This window comes from Ambystoma mexicanum, chromosome 10 (assembly GCF_040938575.1).
Source record: "Ambystoma mexicanum isolate Mex_15411 chromosome 10, UKY_AmexF1_1, whole genome shotgun sequence".
Classification (NCBI taxonomy): Eukaryota; Metazoa; Chordata; class Amphibia; order Caudata; family Ambystomatidae; genus Ambystoma; species Ambystoma mexicanum.
Window position 1 is genome coordinate 110592933 of NC_090932.1, and position 25101 is coordinate 110618033.

The following is a 25101-nucleotide window of genomic DNA, read 5'->3' on the forward strand; positions in this document are numbered from 1 at the left end:
GGGTACCCTGTCAATGATTTCAATGTTTGAAATGTATATACAAACAATGATACGTTGTTGGTATCAATATGAAGTGAAATATAAATTGGATACGGCCCTGATGAAGGATAATATCCAAAATGCATTGGTCATTGTTTGATGTTTGCTTACAAAAGGAACTAGCAAATTATTTTCCTTTTCTCCAATTTGAAAAACTCTACTCTGAAATACTTAATTAAAATCAGAGCATTACCATAAAATAAAAGAAGACTAAAGTATTTATTGTAAATATATCTGAAACTGTTTAAGAATCCCAACGGGAAATAAGGGTGTGCGGCCCACACCGAAGGCAATTTTGCCTAGGTGTCTCTCGCTCACTCATCCATAATTTTGTGCCTCAACACCGTGGCACACTTGAGTGGGCTGCACCCCGAAAGTTAAATTGGTGAACAATTATCACTTTTTCATAATAACAAACAATCTAAACCAAGCAGTGCCCGCTCAGCTTCTAGTTTACGCGTACAGTGGGTATCAGTGCGCCAAGGGAATTCGCAGCGGCTTTCCTCCGTGTCCGTCTTTGATTGGAACTCCTGTGAGCTCAGCTAGACCTGTGATATGGGTTATTCATCTCAACCTTTGAAGGATACGCTGACTCCTTACCATCTACCAGTGAATTACACCATTTACTGCATTTGACTTGGAAGGAAACTGTTGGCTTGTCCTGTACGAGCATCCCCGAACATTTAAGCGTTACAGCTTACCAGTACTGCGTTCCATTCGGAGGAAAGAAAGTGTTCCTAAATGCAGTTTGCCAGTGAGATACCTTGTTTTTGAAAACCGTATACTGAAGACAGGGGGACGACTGTGGGCCTGGTTCCTTTTAGTCTCTCTAGTCATTAACTGGGGAATTCCCCTCTGAAGTTCATATTTTTCATTGACTGCCACAAATTACATTGAAAGTAATTGTCATTACTCACCATTTATTACGAGAGGCAACTGCGGGCCTAGTGCCTTTGAGCCTCCTCGTATTTCTTTTAGGAAATCTCTACTTTGTTGTGAATATTATGATACATTTACTTATGGTTAATAACGGAGAATGCAGGGTAGCCACTAGGTGGTCTATTCTTTGATCTGGGGACTTTGAGTGCACGTTTTATTTTTACTAAAAAAGGTATTGTGTGCCAATAATGCTCTCTGGGCTACGAAGCCAGGCTGGGACGAATACCCATTTGGGCGATACAGTTACTTTAACTTCCTCTAATATTGAGGCACGGAATGGTCATGAGGAGGTGAACACAACTCAGTCTAACAATTCAGCCGAATCTGCAAGGAGCTGGCCAATCCTGCTGCAGTCTACCTCTCCTGTCCCCTCGCAGGCCCACTGCACAGCCCTGGATTCTCATTTCATCTCTAAAACTCTGGACATCCTGTCCTCTCTTCCTCTCACCCTGCCCCCTCTACTCCCTGCTCTACCTCTGGCCCCTCATTGGCCACCTCTCCTCCGTCCTCTTCCTTTCCCTTATTCTCTCCCCACAAGGTTTCTAGACAAGTCTGATCTATGAAAGTCTTGTCAAAACAGGTTCACCCCGGTTCCTCCAAATCCATCAAGGACCACATTGACACCTTGGCCCTGCTCTGGCTAACTTCTGTAACCACTCCTCGCCACTGGGGTCTTCCCTTCTGCCCTGAAGCACTCCCTTGTGCACCCTCTTAGGAAACCCTGTGCCAACCCGTCCTGCCCGACTTAACTATCGCCCAATCTCCATCACTCCTTTCCTGTGCAAACACCTGGAAAAGTTGGCCATCTCCCAGCTTAATCTTCACACTGGATCTGTTGGTTGACTCCATGACCATCAGTCTGGCTTCAGAGCTGCCAGAAGCACAGAAACTGCTCTCCTGAACATCCGTAAAGACCTGCTCTCCAACCTGGATTCCAACACCCCCTGTGTCCTCATTTTAGGTGATCTCTCTTCTGCCTTTTACAGGGTCAACCACGCCATTCTGCTCAACAGTCTCTGTGATAACCCGGGTATCACCGATCAGGCCCTGGCTTGGCTGACCTCTTTCCTCTCCGATCGACCCTCCCAGGTCCAACTCGGGTCCTTCCTCATCGATCTCTACCTGTGGTATTCCTCAGGGGTCTAGCCTCTCTCCCTGGCTTTTCAACCAATACCTGGCACTTCTTGCCCACCATATTGCTGCTCCCTGCCCCAACTTTCAGTGCTATGCGGACGACACTAGACTAATTTTCAGGCTCCCTTCTGCCACTTCCTCTCCATCTCCCATCGCTGACTGTCAGTTATCCAGGAGTGGTGTGCCGCCAACGATATGTGCCTTAACGCCAGTAAGACTCAGATTCTCCTCATCGCCACACCTGCCCCCTCCTTTCCCGTCGCTCTCTGGCCTGCCTCCCTTTGCCCTCTTCCTGCCCCCACTGTGAGGCTAAAAACCTCAGGGGTCATCTTCGACTCCACACGCTCCTTCTCTCCTCAACCTTCTGATGTCTCTAAGAAGTCTCACTACCAGCTGCACCTCCTCAGAGGTGGTATTCCTTTCCTCTCCTTCCACCAGAAGTTCACTGACTCCAGAGCTCTAGTTCCCTCCAGGCTGGACTACTGCAACAGCCTCTTTCTAAATCTGCCTGCCTCTACTCTCCGCCCTCTGAAACTCATCCAGAACAGGACTGCGAGACTTGTCCATGGCCTCAAGCCCAGGGATCGTATCTCTCCAGGACTGAAATATCTGCACTGCCTCTCAGTGGCTGCAAGGATTAAGTTCAAAACCCTCTGCATTGTCCACAAGGCCTTCTGGGGCCTGGGGCGTCAATACCTTCAACTCTCTCTTCCCAAATATCTTCCTTCTCCAGCTCTTCGCTCATCCGCCTCCAACTCCCTCAGGGTCAGCCGCTTCTCCAAGCAACGAGTTGGTAGTAGATGTCTGCTGGGGTCTCCCACTGGAACTCCCTGCTTCTCAGAAACGAGGAGAACCATCTCTGGTTCCGAAAGCACCTCAAGTCCTTCCTCCTTTCTTTGACTTGCTCTCCTCTGCTCCCTTGCTGATCTCCTGGCTGAAACTGCACTGGCTTACCTGGCTACCCTCTGATCTCGGGCCTGAGTCGTCTCCTCGCCAGTTGCACACCTGCACCGCCCTTTGGCAACCCTGCACACTGGGACTGTTTATCTCTACAGCCCCCTACCAGCACTTGACACCTGAGGTCTGTCTTTACCCTAGCACTTGCCACCAGCTGGCCGCACTTGTTGTTGTTGTTCCTCCTCTTGTTCCTCCTCTTGTTCCTGTTCCTCCTCTTGTTCCTGTTCCTCCTCTTGTTCCTGTTCCTCCTCCTCCTCCTCCTCCTCCTCCTCCTCCTCCTCCTCCTCCTCCTCCTCCTCCTCCAATAAGATTGCCATCTGTCTTCACACTGTTCCCCCTCCCTTGCCTCATTGTGCCTTGAAACTTGTGTATAGGCACGTTATAACTGCCATATTATATCCAGCCGCTGATTTCAACCTCACTGTGTAGGTTATCTCCCATACCATCCTCAACATTTGCAACACGGAAACCATCTGAGGGGGGGGGGGGGGGGGGGGGGACAACGACGGGTGAAGGGGGATGCTCAACAAGTACCACAGCCTATTCTCAACCTGGATGATCAATTCAACCCGGCCCCCACCCATAAAGTAATTATCTGTGAGGCCCCCACCCCCCCCAGGTCTCAGAAACAAAGTGTTGCTGCCTGCCAGGAGATCTAACCCCATAACTCCCAAGGGATCAAAAGCTATTAAACAAATAGTTGGTCAAAGGTACATGAATCACTATATTGTAAAATCTGCCTCAAACAGTACAGAAGTTAAAATGTCAAAAGTAATTAGAGGGAATGCTATGTTGGACCACTCTGCCACTACTACTCAAGGGCAGAACGATATCACAGATATCAGCATAATTGAGTGTGCTGAAAAAGCAATGGAAGGTATCAATACGGAAGGAATAATGGAAAGCGTGATACAACAGACTTGCGACTCAACAATTAGAGACTCTCCTACAGCGTTTACCAATATACTTGAGGCCGTTGGTGGCGAAAGCATCACTTATGTTGAGGAACGGGAGCCAACTTTTAGTCTGGGTGAACCACAGGACCGAAGTGGGTCCTTGAAAATGAATCAAACACTGCCGGAAATTGATCAAAGAAGAAGATGAACTCATCCAACTGTGTCTGCAATGAATGTTGTGCTAAGTTCTTTTGTTGAACTTTATGACAATTTATGGGCAGAACTAAAAACCTCCCAGATGTTGATGGCAGAGGTTAATGGCAAACTGGACTGTATTGGCACAGAATTGATGGCTGAGATGAATAGTAAACTTGTATTGGTGCCAAACTGAGACTTAACTACAGGCTATATCTTGGAGAGAACAGAAGAGCTAAGAGCCCAATTAAAACCTGTGACTATTGCTAGTTCATCGGATATAATTGAACTCCGAGACTCTGTAGAATCTAATGGTATGCGGGCTGTGGGCTTATGGATGACTTGCCTACTCTGGAGATAGATTTACGAGGTGCATGACACTCCGATATCTATCTCCGCTAACAATGTGAAGCGTAATCAATCAGTATGTGGTAATGTTGGTACCGTTTCGTTGGAGGGGGGGAATGGAGGTGCAGGGTGATAAGTCTGTGGTACCCCCGACTGTCAAAGTACTCACCCAGCGTAAAACGAGACTTTACGCGGAAACCTATGATAAAAGGCAGCGTGGTCTGTGTTCTAAAGCAGCCCATAATTCCCCGTTTAGGTCTAAATTATTATCAATTCCAGAAACAGGGAATGGCCTGATAGAGGAACCACCGAAAACACACTGTTGACTGTACCGTGCAAACAGATGATTCACATAAATATTCTTCCAGATGCTAGTCCGCCCCAGGCAGGCGGTAAAGGGCGTCTTATGGTAGGATGTGGAGAATCCACCCCATGGTCTTATGCTAACCAGCAAACTATTGGGAATACAGAACTGTGCCAGCTGAGAGCGGGTTGGAGCTGTGGCCCAGGGAAAGCAAAACATTTTGACTACACTGAGCCTCTTATGGAATCCGATTTAAAAACTATTCCGGGCTTAATTCTGCCCAGAAACAAGTCATTACTCGCCAATAATGCCACAAGTGGTATGGTCATACCTGAATCCATCTGGGGTCCTGCAGAGAAGGTCATCCTCCTCAGCCACTAAACCCCTCTTTTCTGAGGTGAACAAGTTACGCGAGAGTGGGGATGGGTAAATTCCAGATGGAGGATATTCCCCTGGTTTCTCTCTATCCCACAATCTCGACTGGAAGGGACCTGGTAAATAAGCTTCCCAGACCTATCTATAACACCAGGCGGTTAGGTAGTAAGAATGTACATCATTGGCTGCCTGGAGAGTCAGAGAGCAACAACTTGAAAGGGCCATATGGTAGCTTGCTGAATAAGTAAACCATCTCATTTAATAAGAATAAGAAGCATGTTGGGGCCAGATTAATCGATGTGTCTAAATAGAACAAGCATCTTGACTATTGTTTGCAGAGATCCTAACTCTAGTTATGTCCTTGCAGCCAATTAACGCTAGAGTTGCCTTCCGGGATAGAGATCACCAAGATCCAAGTCTATTATTCTTCATATCACCGTTGGTTAAAGAACTTATTCTTACCCAACATGGAGGCACTGAGGAACTTGGGCTTTGAAATAGAATCTTAAACATCTATGGAGATGGTGAACTCAGAATTCAAATGTAATCAGTTAAATAAAGACATCCCCTTGGATAACCTGTTGGGTAAAGATAGGGCTGTACTACAATCAAACTCAGAGAAGGCATTGGGAAAAGATATTGATTGGGCCGCAGTAATCTCAGCCCTGTGGCAGCAATTGGTGCCATAAGCATGCTCTGTCCCCTGCAGGGGAATATAAAAACACTGATCTCTGCCTTAAGACATGGAATACCAGAGGGAATCAATACCTTTTTAGTAACCCCAGTTGTTTGATCAATTTAAGAGAGGCCTACTCTCGCCATATAAACCCCAGGCCCTAGTGGAGGAGGCTCTTGGAACTCACAGCCCTCCACCTGACTCGCTGCACGGCCTCCATTCCACACACCTGGGGGGGTACGACCACTCCCAACTGCGTACATACAACAATTCCTGCCCCATCGTAGCAGACACTCCACAACTCCCGAAAATATGGGGAAGGACAGACAGAAGAAACCATCTACACAGAGCAGCATGGACCAGTTTGCCGTCGCTACCACCTCAGCCCCGGCGGACCCAGCAGCACGACCAAACTCCCCCATGGGAGAGGACTCCCTCTCCTTACGGGACGTAATGGCGGCCATCGCCAACTCTCGCTCCTCCATGGAGACCAAAATAGACAGTATGGCGGCGGATGTCTCCTTCCTGCGCCACGATCTGCAGAAGTTGACTTCCAGAACAGGAGAGGTGGAACACCGCATCTCCGAAGCAGAGGACAACATCGGCGGGATCAATCGTCAGCTGTCCCAAGCCTTAAACCGCCTGAAAGCCCTGGAATCGAGAGTGGATGATGGGGAGGGAAGGTCCCGCCGCAACAACGTTCGCATCCTGGTCCTGCCGGAGGGGGAAGAGGGACAATGCACGGAATTGTTCCTGGAACAGTGGCTCGTGGACATCTTCGCGCCCCAATCCTTCTCAAAATTCTTTTCAGTGGAGAGGGCTCATAGAATACCTTCGGGCAAAACACTCCCGGGCGCTCCGCCCCGGACTATCATTGCTCGCTTGCTTAACTACCGCGACAGGGATGCCCTTCTGCAACTGTCACGCTCACAAGGGACGATCACCCATAACGGCTCCCGAATCGCCTTCTTCCCGGACTATACCCGAGAAGTGCAGCGGGCACGGCAATCCTTTGAACCACTCAAGAAACAACTTGCTCAAATGAATGTGAAATACGGCCTGCTCTTCCCGGCCCAACTTAAGATCTATCATAAAGGTACTACTGTCCACTTCAACGACCCACAAGAGGCCTGGAAGTGGGCAGAGGCTCACAGAGGGCGAATGGACTGCAAGACCAAGGAGATAGAGAGGACGACCCCGACCCGGACCTAGGCAGGCCTCCCCGAGGAGACACCCAGAACGGGGGGGGGGGGGGAACAGGAGATCCTGGAGCCAGCGGCACAACAAGAAGAGGAATGAACTAACTATAGTCCCCAACTAGGACCCAAGTACACTTCTGGGACACACGAGCGTGCACCGCCCACGCCTCCGATCTCAACGCGTGATCTACCCACCACGGAAGATGTCGACAATGGGCACAAAGGTGGGAGCTCTGGGGAAAGATCTGATTTCTCCCCTGGTCAGACCTCTCTTCTCCCCCCCCCCCCCTCTCTTTTTCTTGCTTGTTTCGACCCTATCTAAGGGTCTGGTTTTTGAGCTGACACCTTAAATTGAAGGATCAGCATGTTTGGGCAACAGGTACTTTGTGTTGGGGTGGAGTATGGGGTGGGGGTGTGTTGGGAAAGTTTAAAACTTTGTTGGTTATTTCAGAACTGCCACTTGCTCATGGGCCGAACTAATCACCGTCCCTTGTTAGGGACGTCTTGCACTATTCCACAAGGCAAACCCGCTTCCTTAGTACAGACGAGAAGCATACCGCCATCTCAAATGGATCGCTATAGTCTGAAATTCCCCATCATACATAGTAAATGTCCTCTACATAAACTCGCACATCCCTCATGCAGCACACTAAATCCTTGAAACTCCTCACTTGGAATGTGAATGGGGTCAGGAATCAAACGGCACCTTATTATGCAATTCCTAAATAGACATTCCCCTGATGTGGCCCTCATGACGGAAACCCACTTGTGTTTTTTTCCAGAGAACTAACTATCGCCTTGCCTTTCATGCGGGGTACACAATGGGCTCCAGGGGCACCCTCATTCTGATACACAAACGTATACCATTTATTCAACAAACCGCAGAACAAGATCCCAGGGAACGATACGTGTTCATCCTGGGAATGATCTGGGGTCAAAAGGTGGCAATTGCCTCGATTTATTCTCCACCGGGTCTGGGACAGGAATTACTGGATGACCTCACCACCCTTATAGGGAAACATCACCCTGACACGTACATCCTAGGGGGGGATTTCAATGACACCATGAACAACAACACTGACCGTTCCTACCTCCGGAATCGTAACCCAGATACCCCTACCAGATTAGCCAACTTTACATCTGCTCTTGGGCTCCGGGATGTGTGGAGGGAGCTACACCCTGATGTTAGGGAATATTCGTTCCACTCTGGTGCCCACGGTTCTATGTCCAGACTGGATTATTTCCTTCTACCACATACCGACCTCTACAGGGCAGTGTCCGCAGAACTGCTCCCTAGGGGCATCTCGGACCACTCACCGCTTTCGATGGAAATATGTACGCAGGGCGCCCTCCCCCCCAGAACGTGGAGACTTAATAGCTACTACCTAGGGTTCCCAGAGCTGATAGATCGCCTAGAGGAAATATCCGCCGAATACTTTGAAATTAATGAAGAATCGGTAGACAACCCAGTGACAGTATGGGAGGCATATAAAACAGTGCTCAGGGGTGAAATTCTCTCCTGGACGACACATAAAAAGGAACACCCGGCTCCAAAAGATACTAGAGGCCGAGAAGGAAGTGAGCGACTGGGAGGCTAAACATTTCTGATCCCACGTCTGAAACCCATCGATCCCTCCAACACGCCCAAGAGCGCCTTTGGAACAGAGCGATGGATGACGCTAAGCAGGCCCATTGGCAGGCTAAAGCGAGGGTATACGAGCTGGGGGACAAAGCGGGCAAACTGCACGCCTGGCTGCAGAAAAGAGACGAAGGACAACGCCATGTCCGGGAAATAGTCACACCACAGGGCGACAGCTATCACTCAGACGCTGAGATTGCTGAGGCCTTTTCGATGTTCTACGCAGACCTGTACCGAGCCCCAGCCTCTCCACTAGACCCCTCCCTCCTAGAGGGGGTATCGTTGCCGACGCTCTCCGTGCAGCAGAGGGAACATTTGTCATATCAGAGGCCGAGATTTCAGAAGCGCTATCTCAGCTCCAGCCGGGGAAGACACCGGGCCCAAACGGATTCCCCGTTGAAACCTGGCAAAAGCTAGGAGCAGACAAAATGGCGGCTCCCCTGCACAGAATGTTTCTTGCCGCCAGGGAACAAGGGACTCTCCCACCAGACCTGTGTAAGGCGACCATCGTGGTCATACCCAAACCTGACAAACCTCCACACAAATGTGCTTCCTATAGACCTATATCACTGATTAATGGGAGGCCAAGGTCCTTGGAAAGCTCCTAGCGAACAGACTACAACTGGTTGCATCCACCCTGATTCACCCGGACCAATGTGGATTTATGCCCCACAAATCGACCCGGATGAATCTACGCCGTCTCCATCTGGTAATGGCGAGATCTCCGATTATACTCGGACCTTTGGCCCTGCTGGCAATCGATTTCGAAAAAGCATTCGATTCAATGGGATAGCCTTTGGGAGATCATGCGCCGTATGGGATTCGGAGAAGCCTTTCTGGGATGGGTACAATTACTCTATACTAACATTCAGGCGGAGGTAAAAGTAAATGGATGGTCCTCTCGATCCTTCCCTTTAGGCCGAGGTACGCGGCAGGGATGCCCGCTCTCCCCCCTTTTGTTTGCCCTTGCAATGGAACCTCTTGCTATTTGGCTTCGCCAAAATACTGCCTGGACGGGGTTTAGATGGCCAGAGGGCTATGATGATCTTACATCTCTCTACGCAGACGATCTCCTTATATGCCTAGGAGACCCGCCTCGATCCTGCCCCATCGTAACACAGCTGCTCGTCCGCTTTGGTAAATTTTGCGGACTCAGAATCAACTGGGATAAATCAGTTCTCTTTCCTGTAAAGGGCGGAGAGCAGGCCATCCCCCAGGAGTGCCCGTACCGTGTTGAACGACAAGGCTTTCGATACCTGGGAATCTGGATATCCGGGGACTTGACAAGTTATGTAGAACACAATCTCCGACCGATCACAGACCAGTTCATTATCGATGTCCAACACTGGAAACTTCTCCCCCTGACCCTTATGGGTAGAGTGGCACTCTTTAAAATGATGACCCTTCCCAGATTCCTTTACATCCTTCAGAATGCCCCACACAGAATCCCAGATTCAGAGTTTCACCTAGTAGAGACACTTCTTAGGGACCTTATATGGTGGGGGGAGGTCAACCACGAATAGCGCTAACCACACTCCAGAGATCGATCTGGGAGGGAGGAGTGGGAGTCCCCCGTCTCCAAACTTACTATTGGGCATCACAACTGGCTGTGGTTAATGATCTTCTCCACGGAAATCGAGACCTACCTCATATACGCGCTGAGATAGCTACTATACAAAATGCAGATCCACTGACCCTCCTTTATCAACCCCTTCCGAGAACCCCCCCCACCCACAACTACAACACACCTCACCATGGTCTGGAGACAAGCACACCGGTTCATTGGGTGGGACAATAAAGTTACCATCGCACAACCTCTCTGGCAAAATAATAACCTAGCTGCATCCCGGGAACTTGAGCCATGGCCCAACTGGGTGAAAGCAGGGGTCACAAGAGTGGGGGGGGGGGAGGGGGATGTGCTCACAGATGGGAAACTGACCTCATTTGAAGATTTGCAGTCACAATTCCAGATCCCGAATACGGAACGGTATCATTACATACAACTGGCCCACGCCTTAAGAACCCACTTAACAGCAGACACAAGGGTACCGGACTACACCCCCATAGAGCGCAACATCCTACCAGCGTATATTCCCACCAAATGCACTTCCATCTTATACAATGCCATATCCTCCTTTGCTACCCCCGAACTGAACGAGTTCAAGGCGAAATGGGAAGCGGATGTGGGGGAAATAGATCCAGAGGACTGGATACAAGTCCTCATGCATCCCAGAGAAATTGCTATCTCCTCTAGGCTCCGACTGGTGCAGCTGAAAATACTGCACCGGGTATATTACCCTAGGACGCGCCTATACGGCTGGAAAAGGGCCCAAACCCAAACTGTCTCTGACGCGGGGAGGAGGAGGGAACCTTCTTTCACATCTTGTGGGCATGTCCCCGGATACAAACCTTTTGGAATTCATGCTGTGGGGAGCTCTCCAGGGTCCTGGCCCGGACCATACCACTGGACCCAAAGGCCCTACTCCTGGGAGTACCTAATGAAATCGAGGCTAACAAGTGGGAGAGATTGCTCCTACACACGGCAACAGGACTGATTAAGCGTAATATAGCGCAGAAATGGGGAGCCCCTGACTCCCCGACAATGTATCAATGGAAATTGGATATGGACGTGTGCGCCATGATGGAGCATAGGATCTACTCAGCAAGGGGCTGTCCCAACAAAGCCTCGAAAATTTGGGATAGATGGGAAGAAGAAGCGATCTAAGACTCCCCCCTACATACTGGGGGAGCGTGCAATGGGTACTATGTACTACACGCCAATATATGTACTAAGGAATACTCTTCACCACTGCTGTGTATTGCCTTTGTTGATTGAGAATGACCATGATAGTCCTTATGTTGATTTGTTTTTGTTCTTTGTGATGGTTATAATACAATAATAATAATAAAAATACTTTATTAAAAAAAGAGAGGCCAATATAGTCTGCCTACAGGAGACATGGCCGACTTCTACTCCGATATTGGATGGGTACCGAATTTACAATCAATTGGCTAATAGGAGTGCAGGAGGTAGACCTAGGGGGGTCTGCTTATAGCCATAGGAAACAATCTGGGCTTGAGTGGAACAACTTTATGGCCATCCTTTTGGGTCTCTGGGGGACATTACTACCGGAGATGGCTCCTTAAGGTTATTGATATTAAATATATACTGGCACAGTGGAATTTCTCGGGTGGGGGTATTTGTATTTAATGTGTGCCGTGTAATACACAAATGGGCACTAGAGTATGAGAATGGGTGAATACTTGTGGTTGGGGATTTAAATGCAGACTGCAACTTTCAATATCCTCCATGGGATATTTCCAAGATGGACTTGGAACAAAGGGGAATACCATTAAAATAAAAGCTGTTACATTCTGGTATGTGGGTTTAGGAAATGTTGGCCTTTTACCATTGATGGGTCCTCAGAAAGAAGACAGTGAAGACACTGCTTGGCATACATGGCATCAAGGTAATAGCTCCTCCATGTTGGACTATATTTACCTCTATGACTATCTGAGAAATAAACACACTTCTTTCACTGTTATTCCGAATGTCTGGAGTGATCACTCTATACTAACCGCAGTCTTTGATAGGACTGTAATTACCAGATACTATAGATTGCAGACCAACTTGGTGGCAAGTCACTCGGGAATGCAATCAGATGAACACCTAGAAATATTAAAGCTTTAAATCAAACTCTGTGGGTCTCCCTAAATAAAACCACCCTTGAATGGAAGTGGAATCATTTTAACGCACACGAGATCAAGTGCCTTATCGAGTCTGCGGTCTTAGAGATTGGTTTAAGATCTAATAGAAGTGGGGTTAATGTTAGACATACCCACTGTTTTAACCAAGACTTGGCACTGGCGAAAACCAGTATGAGGAGAGAAGTTCGTAGAACTAAGAACTTAATGCAGGATGAGGTTATTCAGAAAACCAGGATTACAAACCAAGCGAAATTATCGAAATTACTCTAAAGCTATAAAAAGCTGTCTTCTACAACAAGATGCAGAAGTCGCGCTGGGGATCCTAATCCAGGCCAAGGTGGGTGCTTTTTGGTCGATATACCAACTATGCCATTTCACAACTGAATCCCCATCTCTGAGCATTAGATGATGTTGTTTGGTAAAAGATTTGGGCCCGAGTCTAACACCCAAAGGGAGGAGCCCGAAGTAAATCTGCTTAATGTGAGCGACAATAAATGGGAGGCCCGCCTTGATATTAATACGGTGATAGCCCTAATAGCCAAATGTAAGGGGTCTCGTCCTCCGGGCCGAATGGCCTAACAAATAACACATTTAAATCAGATCCTAACCTGTGGGCAAATCTCTATTATGAGTTTAAAGACATCTTTAGGTCAATCATTACCCCTCCACCATGGAGCACAGCCCAGGTTATCCCAATATACAAGTGCGGGAGTAGGTCAGATGCAGAAGATTACAGGCATTCATGATTAAATATATTTTAGAACACTAGTTTGGCGCAGTCTTATCTGAGTATTTCAAAACAAAGGGGGATCTGGGAATCTCTCTACCAGCACGAACACAGCCCAATGACCTGTTCTTGGGTGAATAACCCCTGGGAGAGACTCGACCAAGTCTTTAGCTCACTGTCCCTTTCACAGAGAAGAAGTTTCCCTGCATATCAGCCTTTGTCCTGCCCAGGGGCAGTCCAGCGCCGAAATGCTAGGCAATTCTCCTCTGAACAAGAGTACCATCAGTAACCACATACACGTGTTTCAGCCTTGTTGGGCATCATCAGTGAGGTGAAACTGGTGCCTCTCCAAGAACAGTGAGCAAGGGGTCCACGTCTGGATCGCCCTGTTAACTTAGGGTGAAACCCAAAGTCTGAGTATTTCTTTAAATATATTATTTGGCAGTGGTTTGTTTAGCTTTTTAACCACCACTCAGTAAGACATTTGGTTTTAGATATCTGAGCTAAACTATTCTCTATGCTCAACATATTTGTGTCACCTTGATTGGCCAGCCCTCCTAAGCCAATACCCCTTCTTTACAAACCACAAAAATTACAGGCCTATCTCTGATAGATGCTGATTGTAAAATCTTTTCTGCACTACTGCTAACGCACTTGGAGGAGTGGGAAAAGCAATTCCATCTGCTTAGCATATTCCAAACGGCTTCCATAAGGGCCATTCTACTAATATTAACGGGATCACTGAAATGCATAAGGAGGAAGGAGAAGGGTAGTAGATTTATGGTATCAGTTGACCTCTCTGCCGCATTAGATTGCATTGATCGCAATAAACTATGGAACAAACTGGCATTATGGGGTCTTCCAATGGGCCTTTTGAGACTTGTTGAGGGAGTTTATAAGAACACAGGTATTCGGGTTCGACTAAGTCAGAAAGGCGAAATGTCAAACAGTTCAATCATACTGTGTGGTGAGACAGGGTTGTGTCCTGGCGCTGTGGATCTTCAACCAATACCTGTCAGATGTGGCTGAGCGTCTGATGAAAAGGGTAGTTCGCGCCAAGGTTAGGCCATTGCAAAATATCGTATAGCTGGCTTATGCCGACAATTTTTTGCTTTTTGATTGTACTAGGGTGGGTCTGCAGCGCCTCCTTGACAAATTTGCTAAATATGCTAAAGAAAATGGTCTCATCATTAACCTGTGTAAAACAAAAATCCTCACTTCAAAGGCAGCACGTAAGAACTTCCGCCCAACTTGGATTCTTAAAGGCATTACAGCAGGTATCTCCACTAGTGTGACTTATTTGGGTTACCATGTTTGAGCATAGATGACCTTAAAACCCAGTTAGAAATACTCTTGAATAAAGGTAAGCTCTCGGAAAGCCAGACCTTGAAAATTGATAGAAAATATGGAAGATTAGATAAAACCTGGTCTCATGTTCTATGAAGGGAAGATCATCCCAAAGCTTGTATATGGTCTGGAACTGTGCTTTGGTATGACAATGAAAAGGCTGAACGAAATAGAAGGTAGAATCTATAGACAGATCCTCGGTATCCCCAATGCCGTGCCCTTAGCTGCCATCCAATATGAGTTGGGATATACCTCTTTGGGCGCGAATACAGTGGAGGATGCTTATTCTATATGCTAAAATCATGGCTCCTACCGCAAAAACTATACGAGTTGGTAGGTAAGAGTATTAGTTCATCTGTATCCTTTTGAAATTTATAAAATAACTGAGACCATAATAAATATAGATTCGAATTTGGAAACTTGTTGGCAATCCGATGCGAACGAAAAAAAAAGGCTGTTCGATCAGGACTGGATTTCAGCGATAGAAACGTTCCATTCCTATAGCTCACTGAGTCACTTGGCACACGAGCATAAGAAACGAGGATCCCTCTCAAATATTCTACTTTTGTCCAAATTGGTACCATGTGGTTTGCTGCTGAGGTTACATTGGAATATCTTACAGACTAATGATATGCTCTTAAGAAGAAAGCAAATAACTCTTAAGGAAAGCGATTTAGGTTCTGTCATTCAGAACCTGAATCTGCTAAACACCATATACTGGAATGTGTACAGCTGAAAGAACTAAGAAACATCTTTTTTAGGAGCATTGAAGGATTTTTATGTCAACTATTCTAGTGTGGAAACGATGTTTAAAACATACAAAATACACGGGAAGGTTTGGCCTTCAGGATTCCTTAAGGGCATCAAAATTATCTAGAATGCAAAAGGGGGTTTCCTCTTAGAAGGTTATTAGTCCTAATTAACTGGTACATTTTGGTATTGCTATTATCTGAGGCGCATAAACTGCGCCACCTCTGATGTATATATGAATTATAGATTTCTTTTCTGTAGGTAAAGTGTTTCCTTTTCTTTTTGTCTCTTATGAATTATTTTTCTTTCCCTCTTCTTGTTTCGGTTAAGAGGTACATAGTATAATGTTTTACCTTCATTTTTTATTTTCTTCTTTTCAAGTTGTACATAGCATAATGCATCCCTTTTATTAGATTGTCTGCTTTTTATGGAAAAAATGATTGCTTTTTTTGTATAATAATTTGTAAAGGTTTGATTAAACCAAATACAATTTTTAAAAAAATGCACTGTAAAAAGTGTTAAAGGGAGACCAATCGCAGAGAGAGGTGGGAGGGATTGCTAATTCAAGATGACTGGTCGATCCCCATCTGAGCGAAAGGGGCAAGTTTAAAGTCCCAGGAAACTGTGTGGTGACAAGAGTGAACCCGGTGAAGGGGTGTCCACTGGAACGGTTTTGAAAAGACTCAAGATTTGTGAGCAAAGGAGAAGCCATAGTGAACCCAGAAAAGGGAGGATTAAAGTAAAGTAGGGTCAGCGCCCAGAAGAGGGGGACTCGGGCGAATCATCACCCAGCGAACATTGGAGACAAACTCTCATTTGTTAAAGGAACTTTATTTTGGAACCAGAGAGGCCCTCAAAAGCAAGAAAACAGCTATCCGGGGTCTTGATATCATTAAAGAACTTTCTAGGTATTTGCACCCAGAAGAGGGGAATCACGGGGTGAACGTCGTCACCCAGAAAAAGAGACTACTTGTTTGTTAGTTGAATAAGTCAGATCCTCGAAGGCAAGAGACTGTCGAGAAAACGAGAAATAGCCATCGACGGTCCTGAGAGTGGCCATTAGAACTGTCTCCTTGTGCTGGAGAAGCCAGAGACTGGACTGTACTCCAAGCTCCCATCTTACTGCATAGTCAAGACGTTGGGAAGGAAGACCCAGTCTTTCGCATCCTGACATTATTTAGCAGCACTCTTTTCTTGAGAACTATCCCACACCCCTTTTTGTATTAGTTGTGAGGTTTGGCAATAGGTTTCTTAGTATAGGCCCTTTTGTTTTGACATGACGTCACTAGGACTGCCTTATTTTTCATTTGATGGTCACGCTTGCTCCCATCTTAGATTAAGGTTTAGATTAGGCATTTTTCCAAACTGCATTTGTTCAATAAACACCATTGAACTGTGATCACTTGTTGCGACCAGGAGTTCCTCACAGGTGGCTGCAGGCATCCTTTCTTCTTTGGAATGGATCTTCCAGTAGTCAACTCGGGCTTCAGCAACAAGACCCTCTCCTTATATACACGAACCCAGCCAATCAGCATGCATGCTCCATTCAAATGCTGGATTGTGGCTGTTTCAAGAGAACAGCCAGGCACCTAGTCAGAACTGGATCCAAGCAAACACAGGAGGACAAAGACCTGAGGCAATTTGTTTCCTCCCAACTTCCTGTTCCTCCCAGACAGTGACGCCTCCAGGTGTACTTCTCAATGCGAGCATGTCAAGCTGTCAAGGGTGAACAGGAGCCCCCCCCCCACCCCCACAAGACGGTGGCTCAAGAAAGGTCAAGCCATCGTGAATTGGCAAAATAAGATACCATTTAAGGTAAACGGTGGCTGAAATGTCCCATACCGCAGCCGCAAATACAGCCTACAATGCAAGTTTAACAGGAATCTGTCAGAAATCATCTGCTGCCACCAGCCACTCAAATGACTTTCCAATGCAACTATAAAGTTACAGGTGAAGTGAGAAAAGTGATACGCTCGATCCCCTTAGCCCTCCAAATAAGGTGGGGTGACCTCACAAAAGAAAAGCATAGGTAGGATAACAAGTATCTCCCTATCCTGGTAACATGTTAGCATGGGAAAAGAAAACCAAAGAGGGAAGCTCAACGAGCTTCCAGCAACCCTGCACAGAAGGGGATGTGGGGTGCAATAGTGACATACAGATGCCCCAAAATGATGAAAGGTAGAATCCATCAAGGATAAATCAAAAAGGGTTCCCAGTCAGAAAAAGAAGAACAAATATTCCCACTCAGAAGAGACCGATAAATCCAATAGTCGAGCATAAAGTGCTGAGGGACTCACGAAATGGGCAGAATTACACAGAAGATGGAAATTGTACCCAACACTCAGCATATCACACAAGGAGTCACCAACATGTTTACAGGGAGGACCACTACAATATTTAATAAGGCTTCATAAAATGGGTCATGTAGTAGATAGAACCAATGGACTCCCTTTTATACACGGATTACCACTCAGTATTGTATTTAATACCACCAATGTCAGTGGTCAAATGAAAAAACTGTGCACCACAAAGTTAAACACATTGCTCCCAAACATATTTCGGTTGATTTACATTTCCCAGCACTCGTATTCGCTCCCCCCCTTAGACACAGCAGGTTTAGCATTTACTGCAACTTGACCCACCTCAACGCTACTTAAAATTTCAAAGGGCCAGCGAGCCAGGCACTTTTATTGTACATTTTAACCAGATAGCTGCAGTTCAGACCAACAAAACAAAAATGTAATGCTCCATTCATTTCTATAGTGCAGACAAAGAATGAAATACTCACCAATAAGGTTTGAACAAGATTCATCCAATCCTGGGCACGCATCCGGAGGCGAGGTTTCCATCTGAAATAAAAGCGAACATGAGTGCCAGAACTAACCTAGTACACAGGTAGGTAAGTAAGAAGTTTGAGACAACAGACAAGAGCCAAATACAGGGATTTGGGAGGATCTTCTTTTAATTTCTAACAAAGCAATCTCTGGCCCTGCACAGGATACCAAACAAACATATATACCCCTTCTGCATTAAACCTTGCATGCATAAAAGAACAGTATGCCTAGACTGCCTTTCTACAGTCCTTCCCACAGAGAAACAAATTACAGCTGGAGTACAACAGACACTGTAGAGAGCAGCTCCCATGATACAGTGAAGTTTGTGCTTTATTCCAAGCTTAGTGTGAGGATTCTTGAACACTTCTCTACAGTTTGTCTACAAAAATTGACAGAATTTTCTAACTTTAATAACTTCACTCTACGTCCATCTTTTCTTTCCTTACACGTGAAAGTGTTTTCCCCCTTAAAAAGTAGGGTGTTTTTATTTCAGCACTGGAGGTTGCCAGATTTAAACCGGTCACTTTTTGACAACAAAATTGGGTCAGGTGCCCATATTCTGCTTTTAGCCCAGCTATATTCAGCTACGCCCTATAGTGAGCCACTGTATTTACTGCGCTGCACCAGACAGTTAGCCACCTTGTTCGAAAACACCCCGCCCGGAGCCAACCTCTGCATCTTCCTCATTTAACAGGTGCTGAACTATGTTACACCCCCATACGCAGCTTCCAAGGCCTCCAAAGCAAAGTTAACCTGAGTTTTACTGGGCAGCGCAACATCCCCTAGCCAGAGGGCTGAACTGTGCTGCGCCCTACAACCACAGTACTACACTCTCGGATCACCCCAATTGCTAAGGGACACCAAGACCGCATGGAGCCATAAAGGAAAATCCAGGAAACAACTGGACGACGAGAGCTCATGTCCCTGTTCCACAACCCACAATTAAAACAACAAGTAACAAACGTACAACTCTTCCACAAAGTGGAGAAACACTTCCAGGGTCTAGGAAGCAACCAAACCAAGAACACGCTGGCTCAAAGAATTTCAACAAAAACACACGCCATACCTCACCACAAGTAAGACAAAGAAGCAAGAATGGAAAACAGGAAGGAACATTTTACCCCACAGGAAGGAGCCCGTCAAGAATTCACAACACGGGGTTCCAAGATGGCCGCCGAGCAGGGAAGACATGCGTGAGCGGTGCTCCGTCTCCCGGCTCGGGGCCGACACAGTAAAGAAAGCCAATTAATGCAGCCACGGTCCCCGGAGTACCAAAGAACCTGATGGTAGAGATCACAGATGGAAGGGAGCATCTAGGAGAATTGACAAACCCAGCCCCGAACCGCTACCTCACGGGACGAAACAGCGGCGCACTCGTTTACGGAGCGGATCGAGGGGAGCAGCAGATCCGGGACAGGGAGAAGCACGCAGACCCGCGGATTCGAGGCAGAGGGGGGCCCCCCCCACATTGAGAGGAGTGCGCTTACCTCTTCCGCGGTACCAGCAAGAGGAGTGCAGCAACGAGCGAACTGGGCGGGAGACGGCGGATCGGGCGGATCTGGACTCAGCCGGCCCCCACTCAGACAGCAGAGCTCCAGAGAAGAGGACACTGACGGAGACACGGGCGGGGGCCCTGAGAGCGTTGCGGCCCCTCCCCTGAGCCGGTAAAAACAGCACGAGCCCGCGCAATGTGTGCCGGCACAAGAGGCAGCGAGAGGACTCCCCAGCAGACCCCGGCTCCACGAGAGGGAGAGAGCACTCGGCGAGAATCACCCCCCGACCCCTATCGGATGCCAGAAACACGACAGCAGGCTGCAGTTCAGTCGGACGTGAGGTGGAGTGGGGAGGGGAGGGGACCCATCGGAAAATGGAGACACGCGGAGGGGGGGGGGGCTAGTTAAACAGATCACTCAGCCTGTCCTCCTTTGGACTTGCCCCGCACAATGAAATTATAGCAGCCCACCCATTTCATCACGAAGACATAGAAGAGAGAGGCGGTGACGCCCTCCCCCCCTTCCACACCCCACCACAAAGGAATTCTAGAGAATTCGGCCCCCCTGCAAGCCAAAAGCAGTCCAACAGGTAAAACAGAAGAGCTATAGGAACCGATACGACCAGCTCCAGCACAATACGCCCACAGCTCTTGCAGCACAGCACGCAAAGGGCGACCTGACACACACGCGCTGAGGAAGCAGCACACATGTCAAAATCGAGAACCAGACATTCACAGGCAACCACGGCAAAAGGATAACAGGATCAAAACCTGGCCACACTCTGGGGGACAGACGCATCAAGCCTCCCGAAAGAGTCCGCCCACAAAGATAAAACAAATTCCCCAAGGATAGAAAAGGAGAGAACCGATATGGCCACAAAAGATATGAGAGACTGGTTTAAAGAATTCCAGGAACAATTTATGGCCTCAACACACACACACACACACACACTTTGGGACCATGCGGGACGAACTGAAACAAACAGTGCAAGAACTGAAACTAGATATAAACAAGCTAGAAGAGAGAACTGGTATATTAGAAAGAACACTTCAGAACCTGGACGACAAAACACAACAATATGCAGAAGCCCAAGAGCACTTGGCCAGGATCTCACACAATCTGGAGGTACAATGTGAAGATTTGGAAAACAGATCACGGAGATCTAATATTAGAATTAAGAACATGGTAGAGTCCATAGAAGAGAAAAACCTACAAACTGCTGTACAACAAGTTTTTAAAGACATAATGAACGAAGAAGAATCAGCGATACTAATAGGCAGAGTCCACAGAGTGGGCCCGAGACGTGAAGGAGAATCCGGAAACCGCCCTAGAGATGTGTTGGTAGCAATGACCTTTGCACAAAAGGAGCAAATCCTACGAAAAGCCAGAACGCTGGATCAGATGAGAATGAACGGAACCAACATACAATTATACCAAGACCTGGCCCAATCAACCCTCCAAAAGCGCAGAGAAATGGCCCCAGTCACGAAAGAACTTACCACGAGACAAATACAATACAAGTGGACCTTCCCTTTCAGCCTCCTGTTCACGTGGGAGGGAGCCCAAAGGCGAATCACCACGTGCGAGGAAGGCCTACGCATTATGAATGTTCAAGAAGACCTGGAAAACAGGGGACGTCAAAGAGACCTCAAGAAAGGGCGTAGAACCCGGAGAGGTTGGCAAACTATCCCATCCAAAGGGGAGCGAGATACCAAAAACCAGGCACACAAGAAACCGCCAACCTCACCGCAACATGAAGAAACCATATGAAACTACCACCGCAACCTCGAGAAGACAACAGAAGACCCAGGACAGCCGGCAGTAGATACGATCGGCCAGAGCCAGGACGAACAGTACCACCACGAAGCTCCTAAGTGGGGTTTAGGACCCCCCACGACCAAGTTTACCTGAGTAAAGAGGGCATGGCGCGCGAGGCGACACGCCTGAGCGATCATAGGGTCCAGAGCCCTCCTCAGGATTGTTTCGGAGGGGGTGGGGGAGATGTGGGAATTGTTAAGGGGAAAGTTGGGAAGCGGGGGGAGGGGAAACACACCGGAAGACAAGATGCGAAAACAAAAAAAGACCTCGGCGAGACAGATAAACCAAGACAACAAAAAAAAAAAAGGGAAATGGGCCTAAAAATTCTTACATACAACATACGTGGACTAAACTCCCCAGTGAAAAGAAAAAAGGTAGAACACTACCTACACAGTGAGAAATTCGACGTCCTGACATTTCAGGAAACGCACATCAAAAAGCAAGACAAGGGGAAATCAAAGGATACACACAGATCATACAAGCTAACGACTTGGAGAAGTAAAGAGGTGTATTAATAGCATTCACATTCAGGTAACACTAGTAGACAAACAAGGAAGATACCCATTTGCTAATATACGATCAGAAGGTCTCCCACTAACAATAGCTACGATATATGCACCCAATGTGGGCCAAGACGGGTTCATAAGAGAGTGCATAGACAAACTGGAATCTTTTGCGAAAGCAGAAATCATCTTAAAAGGAGACTTCAACATTGCATGGGACCCGTCCATAGACCGTTCAAACCCAAGACATGTGGGACAGGGTACCCCCTCAAAAGCCCTCCAGAAGGCAATGACAAAATTGGCACTGGAAGACACATGGAGAAAGCTACAAGGCCTGACACCAGGATTCACGCACTTTTCACATGTACACGGTACGAGCGCCAGGATTGACTACATATGGACCTCTGCGAGTCTCCTGGGGAAGATCAGCAAAATGGAGGTGAGCAACATCTCTCTATCGGACCATGTCCCCCTGTGGATCCGCCTCCCCACCATTTGCAAGCGCACACGCCTATGTAGTTGGACACTACCAGGGGACATCCTACACAATCCGGTCGCAAGAGAGACTATCAGGGAACGAGCGGAAGAATACTTCAAAGAAAACACACAGGAAGTATCCAAGTTAACTCTTTGGGAAGCCTTCAAAGTGGTCATACGTGGTCACTTCATAGCGATCACAGCACATAGAAACAAATTGAATAACAAATGGGAGGCAGAACTAGCAGCAAAGAGCACGGAACTAAGAACAGAAATGGCACACAATAACTCAGGGAAGGTAAAAAGAGCATACAGACATATCCAGGGCCAACTGGAGGCCCTACGAACTAAGCGAGCAGAAAGGCAGCTCCTACACCTGAAGCAATGGTACTATGTAAAATCAAATAAAGCTGACAAACTACTTGCCAGACAGCTACGGGGCAAACGGCAGGCCCAAACAATAAAAGCCCTCACAGACGACCAGGGCCAAAAATGCACGCTGACAACTGAGGTCGGGAAGATTTTACAGCAATATTACCAAAAACTGTATGCCACGGAGAGCCCAAGAGAAGACCAGATTACCTACCTTGCAAATGTGACGCTATAGACGGTGACACAAGAGGAGAAAATAAGACTAGACGAACCCATTACGGAAGAGGAGGTGAAGACGGCGATTCGGGATCTTCCCAAAAAATAAAAATATATATATATTATATATATATATATATATATATATATATAAAAAAGCACGGGGCCGGACGGATTTACAGCACAATTCTACAAAACATACCTGAATGAACTGTCCCCACACCTAACGGATCTTTTCAATACCTTCAAAGATCGAGCAGACATCACCCCATCCATGAACAAAGCAAAGATCCTAGTCTTTCATAAACAAGAGAAAGATCCAGAGTCCCCCAGCTCGTATCGCCCCATTGCATTAATAAATTTAGACGCTAAACTCTACACTAAAATCCTGGCTAAGAGATTGTCGGAGGTCCTCCCCAAGCTGATCCACCAAGATCAGTCGGGATTCATCCCCAACAGAACGACCCACGATAAAATCCAAAGAATTACACACCTGATTGAAAAGACTGGACACACAAGATTGACAGCCTTACTGCTTGCGCTGGACACAGAAAAAGCGTTTGATCGAGTCGAATGGACGATGTTATTCCGCATCCTAGAGAAAATGGGAATGTGGGAAGATTACAGAAAGATGATACGCGCCAACTATAATACTCCGTCAGCCCGGGTGGCGGTGAACGGAGAACTTAGACTCCTTCGAAATACGTAGAGGCACCAAACAGGGATGCCCACTCTCCCCTCTTTTGTACGCAATCTTTCTGGAACCGCTTTTACAGAGAAACACCCGAAATTCAAGGAATCGACATGGGAGGAATAACACAGAAAGCGATGGCATACGCGGATGACATGCTGCTGGCGCCATCGAATCCGGAAGAATCCCTTCTGACTTTGATGAGAGCAAGAGAGACATACGGTTTCGTTTCTGGATTAAAAATCAATAGACATAAATCTGAAATCCTAATCGTGGCAGGCAACGACGAAGACATTCACAATCAAGCAGCGGATCTGCAGTTAAAGATAGCAAAGAAAGGGATCAAATACCTGGGTATAACCCTTACGAACAAAATCCCAAACCTCCACGCGGAGAACTTCCCGCCCCTACTAGAAAGAACCAAAGGGGATCTGGCAAAATGGAATCCACCATCGACCTCATGGCAGAATGACAGTAATAAAGATGACGGTTTTACCAAGACTTCTGTACACCTTCCAGGCACTCCCAATCCGGATTCCCCCCTCCTTTTTCAAGGCCGTTACGAAAGTAACATCAGAATACATATGGCAAAAAAAACAAAACAGACTAACGAATCGGACGCTAACTGCACCCAGAGAGTGGGGGGGAATGCCGCTCCCATACTTTAAAAGATGCTATGAAGCGGCCCAGCTATGGGTTCTCAAAGAATGGATCCCTGACAACTCTCAAAAGATATGGGAGGCACAAGACAGAGCAGTAGCCAGGAATCGACTCCGTAAACTTCTTTGGACAAAACCAGAATATAGACACCAGAACGTCCGCATTAGCGAAGTGATGAATACACCACTAGACATATGGAACAAATCAACCAAAAAAGAAATTCTAACAATCGATCCTGCCCACTTTATGCCCATTCTAGACAATCTGGAATTCCCACCCGGCTTAGACAAGGGGGCATACCAAAAGTGGGAGGAGGCGGAACGTACGAAAGTCGGAGACATGTTTATCGGACCAAGACTTCGATCATTTACTGAATGCAGAGAACTCCTGAATATCGCAAAAGGACAAATTCAAATACGACCAACTCTGTCATTGGCTCGCCTCCCCACGAATCAAACTAGCAGTGAGCAGAGACCGGACCCCATTCGAGAAATACATATTGACGCACACCGATCCAAAAAATTAGTAGCGGCCACATATAAATTTCTCAATGCACCAACAGAAGATGTCAAGTGGCAATACATGACACGATGGAGCACAACATTGGGAAAAGAGATAACAAAACAGCAATGGGACTATCTATGGTGCATCATCCCAAAATGGTCAAAAGCCATCCAAGTAAAGGAAGCTTGGATAAAAGTCATGATTCAATGGCATTACACTCCAGAAAGACTGCATAAAATGTATCATACCACCCTCAATAAATGCTGGAGGGGCTGCAACTCAACAGGGCACTGGAGACAT

General features: G+C 47.1%; 1 protein-coding gene across 2 annotated transcripts in view; it reads right to left on the minus strand.

The window, feature by feature from the left end:
* CDCA2 (cell division cycle associated 2) overlaps positions 1 to 25101 on the minus strand; it is a 1069442-nt gene that overhangs the window by 970450 nt on the left and 73891 nt on the right. For both annotated transcript variants that reach the window (XM_069617593.1, XM_069617592.1), the window contains exon 2: positions 18022 to 18082. In XM_069617593.1, coding sequence (XP_069473694.1) covers positions 18022 to 18082 — 61 coding nt within the window. The remainder of the gene's footprint in view (positions 1 to 18021; positions 18083 to 25101) is intronic.